Source organism: Camelus ferus, chromosome 9, assembly GCF_009834535.1.
Source record: "Camelus ferus isolate YT-003-E chromosome 9, BCGSAC_Cfer_1.0, whole genome shotgun sequence".
Lineage (NCBI taxonomy): Eukaryota > Metazoa > Chordata > Mammalia > Artiodactyla > Camelidae > Camelus > Camelus ferus.
The window spans coordinates 59,013,944-59,038,187 of NC_045704.1; the positions used below are offsets into that span (position 1 = coordinate 59,013,944).

At 38.2% G+C, this 24,244-nt stretch overlaps 1 protein-coding gene across 1 annotated transcript in view; it reads left to right on the forward strand.

Moving 5' to 3' along the window:
* Nucleotides 1–24,244, forward strand: part of SPAG17 (sperm associated antigen 17) — a 190,430-nt gene that overhangs the window by 101,501 nt on the left and 64,685 nt on the right. Inside the window, exons 18-24 of the mRNA XM_006184295.2 lie at nucleotides 747–901; nucleotides 8,182–8,360; nucleotides 9,936–10,027; nucleotides 14,164–14,400; nucleotides 15,887–15,998; nucleotides 17,928–18,089; nucleotides 19,258–19,371. Coding sequence (XP_006184357.2) covers nucleotides 747–901; nucleotides 8,182–8,360; nucleotides 9,936–10,027; nucleotides 14,164–14,400; nucleotides 15,887–15,998; nucleotides 17,928–18,089; nucleotides 19,258–19,371 — 1,051 coding nt within the window. The remainder of the gene's footprint in view (nucleotides 1–746; nucleotides 902–8,181; nucleotides 8,361–9,935; nucleotides 10,028–14,163; nucleotides 14,401–15,886; nucleotides 15,999–17,927; nucleotides 18,090–19,257; nucleotides 19,372–24,244) is intronic.

Sequence of the window (24,244 nt, forward strand, 5' to 3'; positions counted from 1 at the left end):
ACAGCGCAAACAAAAACAAAAACCCGCAGCTGTCTGATTTATTTCCCGATGGATCTGTTTCCTTACGTTGACTGGCATAAGGAAAAGGCAATAGGACAGCGAGCTGCCCACTGTGCCCCTCTGTTTGGGGCTAGAGTTGCAGTGCTGATGATAGAATGTTTGGGGAAAGGTCAGGGATAGAAGTCATGTAGACCAATCTGTATCCAGAAGACCACTCAGGTCATGTCTCTGTACTACATACAGCGTGGTGTCGTGGAGAGCACTGTGTGGGGTGTGAAACGTGACATCTAGATGAGCCCTGACACCAGAACTTAGGGGTACTGTATTCTTGGACAGGTCTTTTATTTTCTCTTGGCCGCAACTGATGCTGAAAAAAAATGCAACTTTTAATATTTTTTAATGGGAAAAATAATCCTACCTACTTATCTGGGATTTTTATAATGATAAAATGAGACGATCTAGATGAAGGCACAGATAACATTAAGTAACTAACTCCTAGACTGTAACTATTATCTCCAAGCCTTAATGAAAAACACTTGAGCAAATGCCTGTATGCCTAGAGCCTTGTATTTGTTTTTCTGTAAGAGCTGCTGGAATGCCCCCCCAAATATCTACCATTTATGCTCTCACCTTGACTAACCTCATGGCGGTAAGGGGAGAAAAAGAAAGGGGCAGAGAAATGCCCCGGCACGAGACCCTTCTCTTGGGGAAAAAAGACACAACAATGGAATTATTTTGGTTTTCAGGTTCTTCACGAAGCCAATCAACAATATAGGTGTATTGATTCTTATCACCATACCCAAGACAACTCTTTACTATTAGTCTTTCATAATCCAATGAATCTCCAACGTCTGCATCGTGAATATTGGAATGTTGCTCTTCACTCCAATGTTGGATTCAGGTAATTAGCTATCTCGTTAGCTTGTTAGTTACTTAGTTTTCAGTTCCTTGGCTGAAGCTCGGTGGTTCAACTTGATAAAAGCACTTGTGTGGTACTATAGGTTCAATTCAGCTCATCAAGTTGAATGTCTGCTACATGCCAGGCACTAGGATAGGAATTGAAACTATTCTACTGAAGAAGACAGATACCATTCCTTGCCCCATTGCGTCTAATGGGGATATTATTAAACTATATTGGATTGATCTAGACTCCAATAAAAAGCCTCTGAAACATTTAAAGTAGAAACAACAAAACATGAAATTCTGCATTCTGGTTTTGGGTTAACTCCACTTCATCTAGGGAAAACTCAAAAGTAGGGCAACTGAGTGGCATATGCAGTCAGGTTTCCAGAAAACTGAGACCTATAGGAATCATTGTCTTTCTTTTTTTTCTTTCAGCTCCTTAGTTATTTTGTTGCTATCTTAAGATTTTGCTCTGTCTTCTCATTAATAATAATGACATTTAATTATTTTTCAATACTAGCTAATGTATATTCAGTATTTATGTTTTGTATAGCATTGTTTTAGTCCTAAGGGATACAGAAAGGTAGAATGGACATGGACTGACAGAATAATTGGGGAAACAGGTTGTGTACATGCATATATATATATACGCAGGAACACACATTTTAAAGTTATAAAATGATTTTTTTAAATTAAGGCACATAATAGGTACACCAAGCTCATATCTTGAACTGTTGTTTTTCTTTGGTTTTTTTTATTGCTAGTAATTACACTTTTTATTTCTTTGTTGACTAGGATTTCCAATACGATTTTGAGAACATACTTGTCTTGTTCTAGATTTTGAATATTCATCTATTAAGTATGTTTTTGGTTTTTTGCTATAGGGTTTATGTAAATACTCCTTATCAGGTTAGAGAAGTTCCTCCTATGACTAGTTTGCTATGAGTTCTTAATCATAAATGACTATTAAATCATATCAAATGATCTTTCTACATCAGTTTAGGTGTCCTTTTTTTTTTCCTTTTCTTTAATTGGTTAAAGTGCTAAATTTCTAGTATTCAGCCTTACATTCTTGTGAAAATCCAGTTTGTCCATTATGTTATCTTTTTTGTAAGTTGCTGCGTTTGGTTTGTTAATATATTGTTTAGGATATTTGTGTCTGAATTCATGGGTAAGATTCAACTATCATCTTCCCTTCTTTAAATGTTCTTGTCTGGCTTTGGCACTGAGATTTTATTAGCCTCATAAATTAATGGGAGGATGTTCTCCCTCTATAAAGAAAGAGTTTGTACAAGACTAAGGTATATGTTCCTTTGGCATTTGGTAAAACTTGCAGATAAAAACATCTGGACCTGGGGAGATGTTTAATTACTGATTCAGCTTCTGTCGGGTTATTAGATTCTTTGGGTTTTCTTTTTATTTATTTATTTATTGTAATTGAAGTGTATGTAGTCAGTTACAATGTGTCGATTACTGGTGTATATACATATATTCATTTTCATATTCTTTTTCATTAAAAATTATTACAGAATATTGAATATAGTTATTTTTTAATAGACTTTAATACTTTCTATTCCTGTAGGAATTTACCATTTCACCTGTTTTCAAGTTATTGGCATAAAGTTGATTACAATATGCTTTTGCTTCTTTGTGTCATATCTACCTTTATTCCTTTTAATACCTTATATTTTTAATCTGTGATTTCTCTACATTTTTCTGGACCAATCTCGCCAACAGTTTGCCAGTTTTGTTGATTTTTATAAAAATCAGCTGTTGATCTTGATTCTTTCTCCTTTTTATTTTTGATTATATTCTCATCTCTATTATCTTTTTTATTTCCTCTTTGAATTTCTTTGGATTAATCTGATGTTCTTTATCTAATTTAAATTAGAAATTTATCCCAGGATTTTGAGTTGTTGTTTGTTGCTTTATAAGCACTTAAGGCAAAATCTCTATGTGCCACCAAGCAGCACCACAAAATATCTGGTTGATAGAATTTTTATCTTTCATTTCTAATTTCCATAATGTTTTCTTATTTGACCCATCGAACTGCATAGAAATGTGAGTTTTAATTTTAAACATTTGGCTGTGAGTTACATTTTTGTTGTGGTTTATAATGTCAAGATACAGTGGTCAGATAACATGTTCTATAGAATACTGATGCTATGAAATGTGTTGACCTACTTTATTGCTTAATATGTGGTTAGTTTTTATAAATACTCCAAGTTTGCATGATAAGAAAGTATTGATTTGTGGATATTGAAAAAACTTGCATCCCTGAGATGAATCCCGTTTGATCGTGGTGTATAATCCTTTTAATGCATTGTTGGAGTCAATTTGCTAGTATTTTGTTGAGGATTTTTGCATCTATATTTATAAGTGATATTGGCCTGTAATTTTCTTTTTTTGTGATATCTTTGTCTGGTTTTTGGTATCAGAGTGATTATGTCCTCATAGAATGAGTTTGGAAGTGTTCCTTCCTCTGCAATTTTTTGGAATCATTTCAGAAGGATAGGTGTACGCTTCCCAAGAGAATGAAGTCTTTGTTTCCGACAGTCCTGTGAGGCTCCTGCAGTTAAGCCCCACTTGCCTTCAAAACCAGATGTCCTGGGGTCTCCTCCTCCCAATGCTGGAACCCCAGGCTGGGGAGCCTGATATGGGGCTTAGAACTCTCACTCCTATGGGAGGGCCTCCACGACTGAATTATTCTTCAGCTTGTGAGTCGCCCACCTTGGGGGTACAGGCTGATTATATTGTGATCATGCCCCTCCTACCGTCCCGCTGTGGTTCCCTCTTTGTTTCCAGTTGAAGATTTTTTTTGCTAGGTTCTAGTCTTTTTTTCGATGGTTGTTTAGCAGTCATCTGTGGTTTCATTGTAGTCGCCTCTGTTATTGTGGTCTTAAGACTTTAGTCCTATCTTCATGTTTTTACCCCACAAATTTGTATCATTTTTGTTTTTATATCCAGTGTTTGTGTGAATTAACATATGCTTACTATTTTATTTTCCCTTCTTCCTAAAGTAAAGGCTTTAAGAATTCCTATAGTGAGGATCTTTGGTAATAAAGTCAAGTTTGTTTATTGAAAGTGTCTGCATTTTAACCTTGTTCATGAAGGATAATTTTGCTCAGGATATAATCCTTGATTGACAAGTAAATTCTTCTCAGCACATTGGAAAAATTATTCCATTGTCTTTTGAATGCCTTTGAAGTTACTAAGATGTAAACATCATTCTTAATGAGAAGTGTAACAAACATGCTCTGTAAAATTTGAAACAAAACAGATAACCACTATCACCAATTCTAAGCAACATTTAATGAAGATGTAAATTTGCAAAATAAATTGATAAAAATACCTTAAAAGTGTAAGAATTGAAAAGGAAGAGAAGAAAATGTCATTATTGATAGCTTAGGTTGTTATTTACACAGGAAAATCCCAAATGATCTATAGAAAAATGTGAATTAATGGGAGAAATTACCTGGAGATTTTATCTTTTAATTGCACATTTGTGCATCACAAGAAATTATTAGAAAATTTAATGTTATAAAAGAAAAAGATACCTTGACAACAGAAACAAAAACTATAGGGTACCCCAAAATGCCAAACCGTAAGGTTTGTTATTTACATCAACACTTTTCACAAAAGGAAAACCGTGCCTTTTCAAGGAAAACCTTGATAAAAAATGTTACACATGCTTTGCTTCAGATATCCCAAATTAAGTAATAAAACCCAACATGTTGATTTATTACCTACATTTTAACTTAATAAGTTCGATACATCACTTATAGCTACAATTTTTCTCTCTCAGGAACCTATTTCATCAGATCAATGATGTTTATAATCTTCTCCCCAAATGTGTAAAATATATCACTTAGAGATGTATCAGTGTTACACTAACATTACTGATAACATTGACAGTTACGTATGATTTTTATGACCTAGTTCTCCAGGTTGGTTGTGGGTTCAAATATCAGAACTGCGTGCGTAGCACAATAGGCTTTAATCCCATCCTGTGTTTTACTCAGCTTTAGGAAAGACTACAGGGAAGGAAGTATAGTGTGACTAGCATCTTCATCTCACCCAGGGGCTCAGTGGCCACCCCAGCACACCACTTCTTTTCCTTTCCCCACTCACGCTGGTTGTATACGCCTGCTGAAACGGGACACACACCCAGGGAAGCCACAGCCTCAGTTTCCTACCAAGAGCTACAGGTCAGCTCTCAGCTGCCTCAGTAAGTTGCAGGCCCACAGATTGGAGGTTTCAGAGCACATATGGCAGTCAGCACATTCCACCTCTATCTTAACTGGAGTTTCCAAAACAAACAAAGAAACAATACTGTCAGAAGTTGGACTACAAGGTCATTTCCCAAGGCCCTGTTGCTAAGCCTTTGCTCACACACACAGCAGCTTCCATAATGTAGTACATGATTTTGCGAAGGGTAAGGATACTTCACAAGGAAAACCATTTAGAATTAGTGGATTTCTAGGGGCTGGCTAGCAGGGACGAATGGGGGAGATAGTAGGGCAGAAGAATGAAGGATAGGTTATCTATGACCTTTTTTCAGTCCTTCTAAAGTTAATTCTCTTTTCAGGTTTTCTACTTCTTCAATTACTTTTGGTAATTTGTATTTTTCTGTGGGATCATGCATGACATCTAGATTTTCCAGTCTATTAGAATAAAATTAAACAGTGTTCTCATAACGTATGTCCATTTCTGAGAGAGACATGTTCACGTCTGTCTTTATGAGTATAACTTTGTCTGTTTCTCCTTCCTGTCAGTTCTGCATGTGTACTGAGTATGTATGTGTGTATGCATGAATTTATTTTTGAATCTATTTTTAGAAGCATCCTTCATAAAGGATTGTAACTTATCAACATGATAAAGATGTCTGTGTTCCCTTTAATGCTTTTCACCTTGAATTTAACCATATTTGATACTAATATTGGAAATTCTCTTTTATATAACAATTTACTAATATACCTTTCTCAATAATTTTGCATGTCAACTAGGAATGGCATTTCACTACATTAATGGAAAACTGACTTCAATGGTTAAACTAAAAAGGGTATTATTTTTCTCCTGTAGCAAAAAAAAAAAATCTGTAGTCGGACAACGTCTCAGGGATAGTGCAGCTACTCAAAAGATATCAAGGACCCAGATGACTTCTGGCTACCTCATCAGCCATCTGTCACCTTTTTATTTTTCTGCATCAATTTGATTTTTAGATACCTCTCTTTTAAATATCAGCTTGAATTTTTTCAGCTACTCTGAGACCTTCTGTCTTTTAAAATATTTTAATAATAATTAATAACAGCATTAAAGAATTTTACATTTTAAATTATCTAATCTGTTCACTATAGTTTTTATTGGTAATATGTTTGGCCTCATTCTTACCATTAATTTTATATAAACATATTTTTACTTCAGGATTAATCCCTTTCCTTCCTTTTGTTAGATTCGATCTCCTTAGTTTATTCTTAGCATAGGAAATGAGTTTTTTAAAAGTCATACATTGTATTTATATTCTTCTAGAGGTTACACTTAACCCTTTTAAATCACGTATTTAAACTTTTTATCTAATAGCTGGAGTTAATGAATATTATTTCACAGAAAATGTTAAAATCTTTCACATATTTTCCCTTAATCCCAACAAATCCCCTGCCTCTCATTTAGAAATTGCCTAGAAATCTTTATTTCCAATTGTAAATAATATTCTTTAATCACAAATAAATAGCATAAATAGGTATCTACATTTAATTGTAGATTTTTCTGTGTTTTGTGGTCAACTCTTTTACTTATATCCCATGTTGTCTTTCTTGGATTTAAAAAAAAAAAATGCAGCTGGAAAGCTGGAATACATTTGTGAGTAATTCTTTAAGAAAGTATCTGTGGGTGGCAAATTTCCTGAACTGTTGGATGCTGAAATGTTCTTTATTTTGTCATCTCATTCAAGGTATACATATCTGTGTTCCCTCATCACAGATCAGTAGTAAGGATTCTGGGTTTTATTTGAAATGCAGATTTATTGAAAGGTCCTGAGCATAAGAGAGATGTGATCTGATTTAAGGATGAAAGGGATCTCCCTAGTTGCTCTGTTGAAAACAGACTGCAGGGGGACAAAGGTAGGAACCAGAGACCAGTTGCGAGGCTCTGGCAGCCATCCTAGTGAGAGGTGGTGGTGGCTCAGACAAGGACAATAACAGTAAAGGAAGTGAGAAGTGATCAGATTTTGGATATACTTTAAATACATGTTTTTAAAAAATCCTTTTGATTTCCTGACAGATTGAAAGAGGAACATAAGAAAATAAGAGTAGCCAAAGATAACTTCAGGGCATTGGACCTATTCAGCTTGACCTGATGATAAGTGTAGATGTGCCATCAGCTGAGACTCCAGAGGGCTTTGATGGGTACAATTTAGAGTGGAAGATCAGGAGTTCATTTGGGGACATACTGAGTTTAAGATGTCTTTTACCTTTTGAATGATGTGTACCCATAATTCATAGTCTACAATTTGCAGTTTATTTCTTTAAAAGGAATCAAGAATTAAAGGAAATTGTGAAGCAACTTGAGTATAGAATTCATCTAGCTTTATTTTTTTTCAAAACTTAATTCTTGCTTTCACACAGTCTGAAAATTATTCTGTGTTGTCAAACCTTAAATTGTAAAACCTATGTGTTGTAAGTGTACATAACATTTAAAAAACAATTACAATAATCAATATAAATAGAATAAATGATTTGGGGAACAAATATTACTAAATCCTGTGTACATAGATGTACAAGCTGCTTAGGGCTTAGTATTTAGGACATGCGTGTTCACAAGGCCAGTAAGTTTTTTAGCAAGACAGAGTGTTTCAGCTAATCCTGTGACTCAGTTAGCTAGCGGTCAATATTAAGCGAGTTCCTGTTGTGTTATGAAATTGCTCTAAAAAGAGATTGTACCATATTACTCTCCAGTTAACAATGTTAAGGGTGACTGTTTCTCCAAGCTGTCATCAACTCTTGGTATTATCAAACATTTTAATCCTTGGTCTGGGTAGAAATAATCTAATTTTTAATTTTACATGTCTTGAACATTTTTCATATGTTCATTGGCTCTTTGTATATGACTTCTTTGTACAAAATATATCTGGGATATATCTGAATCTGTTACATTTGTTTTACGGGCAATTTAGGATCAGTTCATTTTTGAAAAGTTCATTTGCACAATCAGTATCTTAAACATTTGTTGACTTTAACTAGTATTAACTCATTATCACTGGCTGTTCTTTGGCTTTTTAAGGAATTATTTGGAACTTGTTGCAAAATCCATTCAAGATTGGATCATAAAAGAAGAAGCAATATATCAGGAGTCTAAAATGGCTGAGGAAATCATGAGGACCAAGAATGAACTGGAAATGAAATCTGCTGGTACCAAAATGTCTTCTTCTAGCAAGATTTATGCTGTTAAAAAATCTAAAAGTAAGTAACCAGTTGAACTTACATTTTTTTAAAGTCCAAAGATATTCTCCTACTTATTAATTTAATCAAGACAGTGAATATTTCAGGATTAAAAAAAATTGTCCACAAAATTTCTGTGACTCATCACTTTCCCTAAAAAATAGAACGGCTGCATTCCAAACATGAGAGTATTTGTTTTACGTTGACATTTGTCTTACATTGACCCCACTTCCTCCCAGATCTGGAAGATTCGATATGTTCAGATCAAATGTGATGTTAGGGAAGTGCCAGATGTCTATATTTTGGGATTGATAGGTTTCCCTATCTAAGACATGTTGACAATATAGGAAGTAAATTCAGAGTCAGTATGTCTCCATTAGAATAATTATGACTTCCAAAATGAGATTCAGACAGCCGAGGAGTAAACAGAGGAGTCCCGAGACTAACTGGGGGTTGTGATCTAAAAATGAAAAAAGGGATTCTTGGGGGCCTGTGACAGGGACTCGACAGGATGTTACGTCAATACGTATTTTAGAATTTTGTTGTTAGTTTTCATGGCTTTGATGCTGTCAGGGGAAGGGAGAAGAGGGTGACAAAAGAGGACAGATAGTTGATAAAGAAGTGAAACACTGAGGTAATTCGACAGGAAAATAAAGATATTTTACTGGGTTTGTGCAAAGGGAACAGATTCTGCGTGAAATAATATTTATTATTTCTGATAACCAAAGTTGAGGGTGATTGCTTATAAAGAAGCAAAGCTATGTAATTTCCAAAGTGTCTGCAACCTCTGTTGATTACCAAGGAATCTGTTCTTGGCTTGATTCTAAAGTAAAACTTAGAAAACCAAGTCAGTGATGCCACATTCACCTTTCACCAAAATGGTTAGATAATCCATCCATCAGCCTGGCCTTCCTCCTGCTGGGGACGCAGCAGGACAGCAGTAAGTACTTGGAATGCTGCATGGAACTGTATCAAAAGACAGGTGGGGCTGCCCTCTCACAACTGTGTCCAGGGCCATACTTGCCTCTAGTAGGAAAAATTGTGGGTTGACTACCTTTTCTTTCTTCTGCTTCTGAGCAGAACCAAAAGCTTAATAACTATGTAACTGGATGTCTGTGGAAATTCAGTAAATGGTTGATTTGGGATTGGAATGTACCTGCTAGGTATTGCAAACAATTTGAGATCTCTCAGGTCAGGACAGTTGTAAAGCTTCACAGCAGAATCACTAGAACAGCAAGAAGAGGGCTTCAGTATGAAAGGAAAAGTTAGATTTGTTCTTGTGGCCTTAAGGGATTAAATTAGAATGAATTAGGTTAAAACTCTAGTGAGAGAGAGTCCAGTTCAGTAAAAGCTGCCAAATCTTAACACACCGAGAATGGAATGTACTTCTACCGCTGAATGGTGAGGTGCTCATCCCTGAAAGGGCTCGGTTCCATTTCAGATGTCCAGTCCAAAGATGGCAAAAAAAAAAAAAAAAAAAAAAAAGAATTTAGAGATGAAGGAATGGAGATCCCCTACCACCCAGAGGTCTGGTCCCCCCTATGAAACTTTATTTTAGAGAGTTTTACTAAGAAGTTTAATTTCCTCTGGTTATAGGCAACAAAGGAATGAGCAAAACAGAGATCTCAGATCAAGAAAAAGAAAAAGAGAAGGAAAAGATTCCTTTTATTTTAGAAGGCTCTCTCAAGGTAATCCAAGGGAAAATAAATGAAACTGATTAATCGGAATTTCAAAATTATGTTGTGCTAGAGGGTTTGTGTAGTGTGACAGGAAATGATCTTTTTTGCTAAACTTTTGGGAATAATTGAATTTCCAGAATATATAAACAGCTCATACAGCTTAATAACAAAAAGCAAACAACCCAATCCAAAAATGCGCAGAAAACCTAAACAAGCAATTCTCCAGTGAAGACATACAAATGGCCGGTAGGCACATGAAAAAATGCTCAATAAGGTTAATTATCAGAGAAAGGCAAAGCAAAACTACAATGAGGCATTATTACTCCACACCAGTCAGAATGGCCGTCATTAAAAAGTCCATGAACGATAAATGCTGGAGAGGGTGTGGAGAAAAAGTAACCCTCCTAGACTTTTGATGGGAATGTAAATTGGTGCAGCTACTATGGAATACAGTATGGAGATTCCTTAAAAATCTAAAAATAGACTTACCATATGATCCAGCAATCCCATTCCTGGGCATATATCCTGAGAAAACTGTAATTTGAAAAGACACATGCACCCCAATGTCCATAGCAGCACTATTTATAATAGCCAACACATGGAAACAACCTAAATGTCCATCGACAGATAACTAGATGTGGTATATATATACAGTGGAATAGTACCCAGCCATAAAAAAGAATGAAATAATGCCATCCCTAATACCATTTGCAGCAGCATGGATGGACCTAGAGATTATCATATTAAGTAAGTCAGATAGAGAAAGACAAATATCATATGATGTCACTTATATGTGGAATCTAAAAATAAAGAAAAGAAAAAGAAAGAAAAGATTTTATTTACAAACCAGAAATAGACTCATAGATATAGAAAACAAACTGTGGTTACTGGGTGGAAAGGGTAGGGGGAGTGGGGAGGGGTAGATTAGGAGTTTGGGATTAACAGATACACATTACTATATATAAAATAGATAAACAAGGGCCTACTGTAGAGCACAGGGAACTGTATTCAATTTCTTGGAATGATCTGTAATAGAAAAGAATCTGAAAAAAAAGTATATATATGCACATACATAAAATATATATACATATATGTATGTACATGTTTAACTGAATCACTTTGCTGTACACATGAAACTAACATTGTAAGTTGATTACATCTCAGTACAATAAGAATTAAAACAGTTTTTAAAAAATCATGGCTCATTTCTGTTTTAGCAGAAGAGTGGAAGCCATTTACATCTATTCTGATAAACTATATTAGGAATTTCTTCAATCTGTCTTCTATTTTGTTCCCTTTTCTAGGATCCGTTTTTCCTTTTTTCTTGTTTTCTTTTGTATTGAGGTTATTTTCTTTCTTCGTTTGCAATCAATTTGATGATAGGGAACACTAATCTTAACCGTAATGAAGTAAAATGTTATTCTCCCCATCTAAAGAATTATTTTTTTCTTATTAGTAGACTATTATGGGGGAAATTTGTACTCAGTGATTTTTTAATAAAATATTTGCAGAAATTACTTTTCTTGCTCATTACATAAATACCTACCCAATGTCCTTGTTTTTACCTTTTGACCCAATAGATCTAAAATACTATATGGCCCTTGACAGGAAAGGTTTAGAATGTATACATTCTATTTCTGTACTACTAGTAGTTACTCTTTCTCTCTAGCTGGTTTGAAAACATTCAGTGATGTGCTGATGAATATTTAGCAGTAGCTCTCTAGAGAAAAAAAAGTCTATAGATAGATAAAGTTTATTCTAAATAATACCCTTTATTGTGAATTCCATTTAGCCAGTTGATTCTCACGGAATGCTTTCATCAATTTTTTACCAAGCTCTTATATCCTTAGCCAGCCTATGGTTGCAACTGACAAACAAGTGTAGTTCCAAAATGAATGCTGATTGATACTTTCATTGACGTGAACAGGTAAGACAAAAGTGAAAAACAAAGGGATGTATCTATGTATCTCACTTATTCATCAAAGATAAGAGCAGCCTCTTTGCTGAATCAGATAATAGTTTTTAAATACTGGAATGATAGTTCCTCAGTGTCTTTGTGCTAGTTACAATATTAACGGCTCCAAACACAACATACTTTTAAGTTTAATCTGTATTATTAACATTTTCTCCAGTACATTTTTAAGTCTAGAGGATCAACAAATAATCAATCCCTGATTTATAGCATTTGCTGATATCCATAGTATAAATACTCCAATCATGGCTGATTTCAAGCTACCAATATGATGTCCCTGAATTCGGAGTTGGAAGCAGTGTGCTGTAGCACACCACTGTATTTCTACCACACACATACAATTTACACTGATAACTTCAAGGGCATAGATAATAGTTACATGTAACAAAATTAATTAGGAAAGTGGCAAGTTTTGAGTATTTATTGCCTTTGTTTTTAATGTTATTTAATTGTGCATTTGTGTCATTTGATTTTAATAATGGCTGTGATTAACAACTGGCTCACAGAATTCCTGAAGATTTAACAATATACTCTTTCAAGTCAATAAAAGCCAAGTCACAGCCAGCACACCACTGTTATTTCCTGGATTTGAGTCATTGATCTTCCCAAATGTTAAGATTAGTGGTTTTCATCAACTCCAGAAATATCTCAGCCATTATCTATTCAAATACTGCCTTTTCAAAACTCTTATTCCATTTCCAAGAGGGCATTCAAACTCACTTTATTATTTTTGATCCTCTCATTTCTTAGTGACACTTTTGATGCCTCCTTTTCTTGATGCATGTTAGAATACTTATTTTACATTCTCTGTTTGATAGTTCCAATAGCTGCAGTCTTTGCAGGTGTAATTTCACAGTTCCTCCTTCAGGTTTTTGATTTTGGCTTATTTCCTCACATTTTGTGATTGTCCTTTGTGAACTCACATCAGCCTCCAGCCTTTTCAGAATATTTTTAAGTTAATGCGCATTTTGGCTACAAATCTATGTGAGGACAGACTTGTGGCTAGGAGTTCTCAGGGGCGGCCTTCATTCTACCCACTTCACTCCTGCTTTAACTCAAGAGTCAAGGTTAAAATTCATGATCTTACTCTATGGGGCAAGATTTTTTTCTAGTTCACTCAATGAAAGCATCATTACAAAAATACCTGCCCTTTTCAGAGGTCTCTGGTCTGATCTCCCAGGTTATGGCTTTAGTCCCTATAACTCCCTAAAACCCAAGTTCTAGGCTGCCAGAGATGGGCAGATAACCCTGGGAAACTGCTGTTTTCAGTTTTTCCTTTCCTCATTAGATTAGTGCTTTCTCTTATGTTTTACTTTGCTGCCAGTCCTCCCGTGCATTACAATGCTGATTTGTTATTTTATCTATTTTGGAACTGTTTTATCCCAGGAATGTTTCTTTGACATGGTCTACCATACTACTGATTAACCATGTTTAGGAACTAAATTGGGGCCTGGACTCACGTGGAGGCAAGGAGACCAGTTATGAGGTTGATACCTAACAGTTCAGGCTAAAGATAAAAAGACCTGAACTAAAGAAAACTTCAACAGAGGGTGAGAGAAAAAAGCTGCAGTGAAGAGAATTGGCAGGGGGTGTGAGAAATAGAATCAAGAGTGACACAGTTTCTAGCTCAGTATTTTGATCTGTCAAAGACACCGCTTATAAAAACCATGTGAAACAGTTTCCAGAATGAACCTCAATGGGATCAACTTTGTTTCAAAATCCTATTAAATTTGTGTGTGTGTGTGTGTGTGTGTGTGTGTTTTGACAACTGTTTATTTTTCCTATCTCACCCAGGAGCCAATCCAAAATTGATTGTTGCATTTAGTTGTCATATCTCTTAAGTCTCCTTCAATTTGGATCAAATGGTTTTTCTATCTTTCTCTGTCTCTCATAAGCTTGAGAGGTTTTTTTTTTTACATTTTTTTATTGAGTTATAGTCAGTTTACAATGTTGTGTCAATTTCCAGTGTAGAGCACAATTTTTCAGTTTTAGATGAACATACATATATTCATTGTCAGCATTCTTTTTCGCTATGAGTTACCACAGGATCTTGTATATATTTCCCTGTGCTATACAGTATAATCTTGTTTATCTATTCTGCATATGCCTGTCAGTATCTACAAATTTCGAACTGCCAGAAAAATCCCATTAAATTTTTTATATGTGTTTGCAGGCCTGGAAAGAAGAACAAGATCGATTAGCAGAAGAAGAACGCTTAAAGGAAGAAAAAAAAGCAGAAAAGAAGAGTAAAGAAGCTGGTAAAAAGAAAGGCAAGGAAAAGCCAGAAAAAGAAGACAGGAATTTCAATAGAAAATCTTTCACAAAGGACAAAAGTAAGGAAGAGCAAATAAAGATCCCGGAAATGGCAGAGGAGCCCCTCCAGGAACCAGAACCCGAGACTGTCTACACGGTAAAAGCAATTTTCTAAAAAAAAAAAAAACCCCTTTGGGTCATTCCTAGTTGTCTGGGGGAAAACACAGCTTCTGTGGAAACGTCAGGTTCCCCGTCTTCACTGCCACCATGGAGGCCTCGGGGTTTCTTCCAGTATAAATCATCTCAGACCTGTATTCCACCCTCTTACACCAAGGATCTCTTTTGTGGCCAACTACCAAGATAGGAACACCCCCAGGCCAGTTTTCTTGAGTGCCATGAAGCTAGGTTAACTAAGGGTGGTAAAGATGAACATCTGACACGTAAGCATTCACTTAGGTATATATGAATAAGCGTCTCTGAGAGGTCAGAGCGTTACTAAACCAAACATGGGTCTGCTTGCCCACACCCAGTAAAGCCAGCCTACTGACACTGGGTTGTAGTGAAGGAGAGCACTTTATTATAGGGCACCAAGCAAGGAGTCCAGGGCAGCTGGTGCTCAAAACCCCTGACCTCCCTGATGGGTTTCAGCGAAACATTTTTAAAGGCAAGGTGAGGTGGGGGAATCCCAGGGTATGTAAAGAGCTCATGCACAGCTCTCTGATGGGTTGATGGTGAGATAACAGGGCAGTGTCACGGGGGTTAACATGATCAATCCTTAGGCACCAGGAGGTCTGGAGGCTCAGTGCTTATGGGCATCAGGTAGCTCATTTCTTCCATTTGGTGGTGGTTTTAGCATCTCTAAAGTGACTAATCAGATACCATTATGTCCTTCAGAAAGGGACTAAAGCGGAGGATATGGGTCTGTCCCGGGAAGGCCCCACAGGGTTCTGCTCAGTTACAGTAGTGGACACAAAGGTTGGCTTCTCTGTCTCAGATGGCAGGACTTGCTGAGTACATGGGGCTGCCTCTCTATAGGCACCCATGTTGCTTGCTTGCTTTTGTAAAAACTTCCTTTTGCTGGTCTCCGCCTCAAGCAGTTTTATGAGGAAAACCTAATGAGGGAAAAATGAAATTAAGAAATGTAACAGCCCTTTATTTCTAGTTACTAGTCTGAGCCAGGTGTTTTCATGCTTTAGCACGCACCAGCATCTCCTGGAGCTGTTAGTGACACTGAGTAAAAAATGTCTTTAACACACACATGACCTTCTTTCTGTATGTGTAAATTTAGAACTCCTCAATATTTCAGTTGACTTTAAACAGAAAATGAGCAGCCAGTGAAAGGAAAGTTGATTCCTTCTCGCCCTGCCTTGCCAGTAGTCCAGTGACTTGATTTGCACTGGGTCATGAGGATGCTCCAATGAACAGAGTTTAAAATCATGGACCGCCTTTCGTCCTACCTGTCATCATAACACCACTAGGAGGTACTCAGGATAATATGGACAGTGGTTTCTGAGTCTGCAAAGTGACAGACAAATCATTTAGCAAAAATTAAGCTTACGGCACCTCTCGTTGGCTCACACTGATGACTTCACTTTTGTCAATTGCCTTTACACACTCCAAGCATGATGTTTTTTCTCTTCTAGTTTCGTGGATACAATATGGGAGATACACCCGTCCACATCTCAGGAACAAATTATTATATGTATCCTTCAGATGGAGGGAGGATTGAAGTAGAAAAGACAACATTTGAAAAAGGTACATTTGGAAAGCAGCTGGTTAATAGCTTGGAAGCTACTAACCCATTTCAGATCAAGCTGGTGCCTTGCACTCCTGAGTGATAGTTGAGAGTAGTGATGTGCCACTGAGACTCATTTACATCCCACATCCGCCTTTCTCAGACTCCACACACTTCCATTATGACTGACTCTGCAAAGCACAAGCCCACTGAGAGGTTAGCTCGGACACAGTAACACAGACTATTCCAGTTGTTAAAATATTTCTGTATGATTAGAAAGTCGAATAATAGTGGCTGCAATTATTAATAATATTAATTACAACATGCAGTGTTACATCAGAAACCAAGCACGTACTGTGAATTTGGAGCAAATTCCTGGTTTGGTTTCTGGAGCACAGAGCCTGGGGGCCTGCTGCCAATATGCAGTTACTTTAGCTGTAGAGCAAAGGCCTCTGGGTTCAGGTCATTAAGAAGAAGAGGACTCTTATCTTACAGATGAGCTGTGGAGGACCTAGTCTGGAAAAAGGAAATGCTTAATTCTCTCTTAAGAGCAGACCTGGGCTCTCGGGAACCTATCAGGGACGTCATGCAGAGCTTCTCTTTTCACTGTGCTTTAAAACTCCCTTAAGATGGATTTGAGGACCTGGGCTTCTTTGACAGCTTATTGTCCAGTAGGGAGCAGTGGTCTCTGGGAGCTGGGAAGAGTCAGTGGGGGAGGGGACAGGAACAGGATCCTATTTAATGTCCACAAGACGATGCAACCCAGCAAAGGGCACCGTGGGCTCCTCCCACCCACACTCTGCCTGTGACGCCAGCTCACCACTTATCACCCCTGATCCTTCCCCCAGCCCTCCCTCCCTCTCTTAATTTTCCTTCCTTCCTTCTTCCCATCTTGTCATCAAATGACCATCAATTTAATGAGGAAATCATTGCAAGAGTGAGATGCTGTTCTCTATGTGGAATCATGGCTCAAGCATCCTTAGATAGTAACTGCCACATCAGACAAAAGATCATAGCAATGATCTTTAAAATACAAAGGGCTGCAAGTTATTCAGATTATTTAAAGAATGATTTGTGGTACAACTTATATCAAATGCCAGACCATCTTATTATATAAAGACTGTTTATTTAAAACATGAAAGGGATTTTTATTAATACATAGCTATAAATATTTATTTATATTACCATGTTTTAATATTTTGATTATCATCCCTGGATAGAGGGTACAATTAGTAGTAATTGAAAATGGAACTCTAGACCACATAACTGAGAAGAGCACCAGACTCAAGTCTTATAATGCCGTGTTCTATTTTCAATAACTGTTCTTCACCTTTATCAAGATTTGCATAGGAATGTAATGTATGTAAGTTTCAAATGGTTCATAGCAAGTACAGTATTTTCATCTTAATCCTATCAACTTTGAGAGATGACAGTTCAATGAAAGTTGAAAAGAAAAGGCTGGGTAAAAAAAGCAGTAAAAAGCTGGAAAAGGAGATGATGAGTCAGAGCACTAGAAGAGAGAATGCATTGTTTGGAAAATTCTTGTATGTTCCCACTAATGAAAATACTATAACTAACATTTATACAATTCTTTGTAAGTTGCAAAACCCTTTCACATTAACTATCATATGTGATTAATCATAAAGTTGAGTATAAATATATCTTAGCTTAGCCAATTCATTCTCCCTTCTCCAATTTGATTTTTGATGCGAGCAGAAAATCTGCAAACATCTCCCTGGCCCACCTGGAATTTGTGTATTTACTTATTTATTCTTGGAATTCCTCCATCACTTTATTCCTTTTGGGTATCTTTTTATAAAAATGTTGATATCCCCAGATACTCCTATCCCTGGCTTAAATTCTATGCTGCATGACTTAGAGGTCTTGTCAAAGAGCTTAAAACGGGGCATCACAGTCAGCCTGCCTTCTATCCCATGATTCTATCCCAGGTCCAACTTTTATCAAAGTCAAAGTGGAAAAGGACAAGCACAATTTTATAATTCATTTGAGAGACCCTAAGAAAATTGTAAAAAAAAAAGAAAAAAATGAAGAGTATTATTCTTCAGAAGATGAGAAAGAAGAAAGAGAGGAAGGACAGAATTTTGAAACAAGTAAGCGGCTGCATTTCTGTGGCATTGGGTGTCAATACTTGAGCACTGCATCAGACCCGTCCCGGGCACTTAGTATGTGTAATTGTTCAGATGGTAACTGAAGTGTTCTGCATTGTGTTTGTACCCATTTTCCCTAATGTAATGTGTATGTACATTGCATACATAGCCCATCTATACCTTACTTAGTTTTGCCTCCTCTAGGCACCCAGCCCTTGATTCCAGCTGTCATGCAGAGTCTCCCTAGCCTGGCTACCTTTATGTAGCAATGTTGAGTTTGCAACATCCATTCTGGCTTAATTTTGTTTTATGCACCATACCAAGTGCTGTCTCTAGGACTCAAGTCCTCATGATTCCTACTGAATGTCTTGGCTTCTCTCCAATACTGGCTACAAAATGAAGGGTTTTCTTTCTATGCTCTGTCACCTAGTATCAAATTTCTTAAGTTCCAAGGATAAGAGAAGAATCCTAAATTTGGCCCGAATGGTCTCTCCCTGCTTGTAGGTGAGAGTTCCAAGTGGATGTCCACTGATAAGTCACCATGAAACTTTCTGATAACGCCATTTAATGTCTCCCGGCAACACCACCTGGGGAGGTTAATTGCTTCTCACTCATTGTGGGTTATACCTGCAGATGGAGAAGAGTTAATTAAAATATTTTGGACTCAAGTTAGTAAGAAGCTCAATAATTAAATCTTGCTAATAAATTTAGTTATGGTCACAATGTTTTCCAAACTCAAGGTAAGAATACACTGTTTGACAGCTCTGAATGTACCCAAGAACTTAGAAACAGAAATTTTAAAATTACTTTTTTTTGGTTTTACCTGATATAAAAATATATGGTTTAGTGTAAAAATTAGGAAATATAAGAATATTTTTAAAAGATAACGATTGCCCGTAATTCTACCACCCCATCAGTAACCACTATTCATTACTGTATTTTTTTCTTACTTTATCATTATGAGCAGTTTCCTATTCATTAAATATGCTTTAAAAACAGGCTTTTTAAAATGATTTTTATAATAATTCATTGGTGTCTATATATACATATTTCAATTACTTAATCATATCCATGTTTTTACATATTTAGATGATTTCCACTTCACAGTGAGTTTTGCTTACATTTCATTCTGATAAAATGGAAATTTCCTTGATTTGATTTTATCTTTTAGAAGAATCAAATGCAGAGAATAAAGCTGTCAGCAAGTTTGGATCTTTTTCTGCCACCTTGGAAAACGGAATCTGCCTCTCCATAAGTTCCTATGGACCGAGTGGAATGGCGCCAGGTGAAATAAACACAGCGGGAAGGATAAGGGTCCCGTGACCAAGGGCGTCTGCCCATCCTCAGTCCGCTCACTTGTAGACACACATGTTCTGATTTAATGCCCCTCGTTTCCTGAGCAGTGGGAATATATGTGTATGTACATATGTATTTGTGTGTGTGCATGTATGTACATATGTAATCTTTCATACATAGAAAATAACAACAGTTTGGCATTTTAAAGAGTGTTTCTCATATATATATAATCACATGGACACACATATAAGTTATCTTTGTTCACTAGCCCACGAAAATAAGTCTGTTAGTTGGTGCCAAAAAAAGGCAGGATTTGCCAAGGGGATTCCTCTTGGTTTCCTACAGAATAATATTTCTGTGAATCCTGTGATGGTGGAACTCCTCCAGGTGCTTCAGAACATTCACCTTAAAGGAGCCATTCATTGGACATCTTGAAGGATTTATTTACCACACTTTTAATAAACAAATTCTCCAACTGGAAGCCATTTCCTTACAAACCACAAAATAACTTGTCACTTTACCAGGAACCAATTAGGAAATCTTGTGGGTTCTGATGCGTTTTACAGGGGTCTAACCACAACAGATTAAAAAAAAAGCTTTGTAAAATCAAAAGGTTATCCCTGTGCTGGGCCGCCTTAACCTGTGTGTGAAGCACGGGGACCCCCTTGTCTCCCTTACTGTGCACTTCCATTTCTGTAGAGACATCATTTGCATGGATCATTATAATCTTGTTTTCTCCCCTTGTGCCAGATATTGTAGTACTGTAGTGAGTTAGAGAGCCCATTAAATTTGTTAGCATTTTTGCTTTATTTGGAGTTTTGACTTGTAATTTTGTATTTAATTTATTTTTAATCCAGCACTTGGAGAAGTGGTTTGGTGCCTAACAGAGTACGTATTAAAATCCATGATCAAACACATCCCTAAACAACCATACCCCTTCTGAACAAGGTTACCGTTGTTTTAGATTAAGACATTTACACACTACTCTCTATCAAGTATGTTACTGCCATTTCCTAAGTGATTTCCTCATTCTTGGTTTAGTCCTTAAATTAACATATAATCTTTCCATTTAAAGCAAATGTCCCTGATTTCAGGTTATAAGGACTGCATTTGAAAATGTTTATAGGGGTAGATAATAAGTAATGTTTTACTTTCTGTGTATAAAAAAAAGTTGAAGGCATGAGTCTGTAGAAAGTACATTATAAGTTCCTTCAGGATGCATGTAATACTAATATGTAAGAATTTTTATCTGCTAATGGCTAAACAAATTTGCAGTCCAAGTCTCCCCTCTTAATTCAGTATACACAGCTTTCTAGAGCTTATTCATCCTGCTTAACTGAAACTTTGTGCCCATTGATTAGTAACTTCCAGGTTCCTTCTCTCCCCAGCCACTGGCAGCCACCATGCTACTCTTTATTCTATGAATGCACCCATTTTAGATAACCTCATATAAGGGAATCACGCAGTTTTGTCTTTCTGTGACTGGCTTATTTCACTGGACATAATGTGCTCACCCTGTTGTTCATTACAGAATTCCCTTCTTTTTTAAGACTGAGTAGTGTTCCATTGTATGTATACATCACATTTTATTTATCTATTCATGTGCCAAAGGGCATTTAGGTTATCACCTGCTTCTTGGCTACCATTCTTTTTGTGCCTTTCTGTTCTTTGACAAACTGTGCTTTTTCTTACCTCTGACATTTGCTCACACTGTCCACTTGCTCAGAGCTCTCTCTGCTGCTGTGTAACACCATCACTTCCAACAGTTAACTTCCTCCCACCCCTCAGGTCTCAGCTTACAGGTTACCCGCTCTGAGAAATGCTTCACCCGTGTCAACTGGGTCTTTGGAGGTGAGTGGAAAGTGCGTGGAAAGTGCTTAGGCAAAGAATCAAAGGAGGGGACTTCTAGAGACCAGAAATAGCATGTGCAAAAGCCCTGTTGTATAAAAGCATGACACGTTTATGGAAAAGCAAACTGTGCAGTACAGCTGGTCCTCCGTATCCCGTAACCACGGGTTCTGAATTCATAGATTAGACCAACCTCAGACTGAAAACAGTCTTTTAAAAAATTTCCAGAAAGTTCCAAAAAGCAAAAACTTGCCCCGCAATGTGCCACATGCCGAGCACTCTGCTGACTCCACTGTGATGGAAGTGATGTGTGGGCGCAGTTTGCTCCCTCCGTTTCTCCCTCCAGCACTCACTGCCTGACACTATTCACCTCGCATCTCATTCATTTGCTCCTCGTGTGCACGCTCTGTTTGTGTGAAAAAATGGCTCCCGCGAAGCATTTAAGTGGTCAAAGCAACCTCTCAAAGGCTGAGAGGGAACAGGAAGTGCTGTCTCCTGACAAGAAAGTAAAACTCTCAGATCTTGTGAGAAGCGGCATGTGGCTTGCTGAAGGGGATGTGAGGTCACTGAGAGCGAAGAGGACATTCCCACAGTAAAGCAGAGAGAAGCCGAGATTCATGGAGGTGTTAGTGATGCGCCTCTAATGGCAGAAGTAGATCTCTGGTTCGTGATGAAGGAAGCGCTTACAGAGACTGAGGAAACGTTATGTGTGCAGCTAAGGGACGTGTCGTAGAAGTGTATCCCTGCTGGGGGCAAAATTATGCAGGAAGGAGCACTGCGGCTCTCTGAGCACTGCGGTGAGGGGGTGGAGGAGAGCGAGAGGAAGGGCACTAAGAGGCGGCTGTTAGGTAAAGGGCTGCGCCCACAAGAACTTGAAGATCACGGGAGAGAGACATCAGCCGATGCCAAGGCCGCATCAGCGTTCCCAGAAGAGTTCCAGAAACTCTCAGAAGAGAAAAGCTGCCTTCCAGAGCAAGTCTTCAATTGTGGTAAAACAGGCTTGTTCCAGAAGAAGACACCCAACCACACCTGCATCTGTGAGAGTGCCAAGCAGGCCCTGGGGTTCAAGGCCCCGAAGGTTCGCCTCACCGTGGTGCTGGGCGGCCATGCAGCAGGTCACGGGATCAAGCCTCATCTAGGCGTAAACAACTCCTGGGCCCTTAGGGACAAAACCACAAGTGGCCTGCCCATGTTCTGGCAGCACAAGAAGGCCTGGGTGATGGCCATCTCGTTCTGGGAAGGGTTGCACCAGTGCTTCACCCCTGAAGTGAAGAAATACCTCAGAGGGAAGGGGCTGCCACTCCAGGTGCTCCTCACAACTGGCAATGCTCCCAGCCATCCTCAACTTCTCTGCCTCAGCGACAGGAAAGTGGAAGCGCCATTCCTGCCTCCTCCCGCCCCGTCTCTGCTACAGCCCCTCCGTCCGGGCCTCAGGGAGTACGTTAACGCAGCGTGTACCTGCTTCGCCTTCCGCGACGTTGTTGCCGCCCTTGTGCTGACCCTGACTGCAGCACGGAGGCTGTGTGGAAGAGCTCTCCAGTCACAGTGGCCTCACGCCTACCGCTGAGGCGGCAGACGCCCCAGAGCTGAGACAGTCGGTGCGTGCTGGAAGCCCGTGCGGCGTGAGGTAGTCAGTGATTCCAGGATGCTTCCCCACTGTCGGTGCAGAAGTCGGGAATATCTGAAATGTTGCAAGGGAAGGCGGCGGGGAAGGCTTCTCTGATGTCACCTAGGATGACATCAAGGAACACATAGAAGAGCGTAGCGGAACCCTCACCAAGAAGGAGCTCAAAGATCTGCTGAAGTCTTCTACAGATGATTGTGATGATGCAGAAAATTTAGAAGAAGCAGACCCATCAATTTGGACACTTGAAAAACTGCAGTGGTTTTTCAGCAGGTGCCAGTGTTAAAGGACATGACCCTCAAGTAAGATCCTTTGATGGACTGAAACCTCCATGTCACCCAAGGTGTGACAACGTGCCTACAACCACTGCAAGGCTTGTTTGACGAGGCAAAGGAAAGGAAGAAGCAGCTTCCTATAACAGTGTTTCTAACAAAGCTTCTGCAGTTGTGAAGCCTAGACCTTCAATACCTGAAGACCCTCAGCCTCAGCCTCCAGACATCCTGACATTAGTATTATGAAGCCTCCTCCAAAGAGTCAGTGTCTGCAGCTGGAGCCCCATTCTTCTGGCCAGATGATCCTTCTGATACCCTGCTAGAAGGCTTAAATTTAGCCTTGTGTCTCACCACTTGCCTACAGTGCCACACATCTCATCGCCTCACTGCATCAGCCCTATAGGCACCAAACAGCAACCATCACTGTCACTGTCATCACCATACAAGGGTAGTGAAGAGAGAAGAAGCAGGGTTTGGGTGAGTGTTAACACACTGTGTGTGTGTGAGAGAGAGAATGAGTGAATGAATTTATATTTTCTCTTTATGATTATATTTTCTACATGTACTTGTGTTTTCAATGTTCTGTGTTTTAGTCTATGTACTTCTCTTTGGGGGTCATTAAACAAAAGTAATCTATCTAAGTGTTGAAAGAAAGAGAATCTTACATTGTTGCTGACATGCTCCATGTAGTTAAGCCTGTGATGGTGGTTTGGTTGGGTCTGTACCAAACATGTACAGACTTTTTTTTTCTTGTCATTATTCCCAAAACAATGCAGCCTAACAGCTATTTACATAGCATTTACATTGTACTGGGTATTATAAGTAATCTAGAGATGACTTAAAGTATATGGGAGAATGTCCATAGGTTATATACAAATCAGTACTACACTATTTTATATAAGGGACTTGAGCATCCACAGATTTTGGTATCCATGGGGTGTCCTGGAACCAGTCCCCTATGGATACCGAAGGAAAAGTACAGCAGTGTGGAGGGTCTTTGTGTCAAATGCCCTTCTTCTGGGTTCGCATGATGCTCTGTACTTCCCCATCACAGACTTAACTCATGACATTGTACGCCTGAGCTTCCCTTCATCTGAGCTGCCCATTGCAAGTTCCTG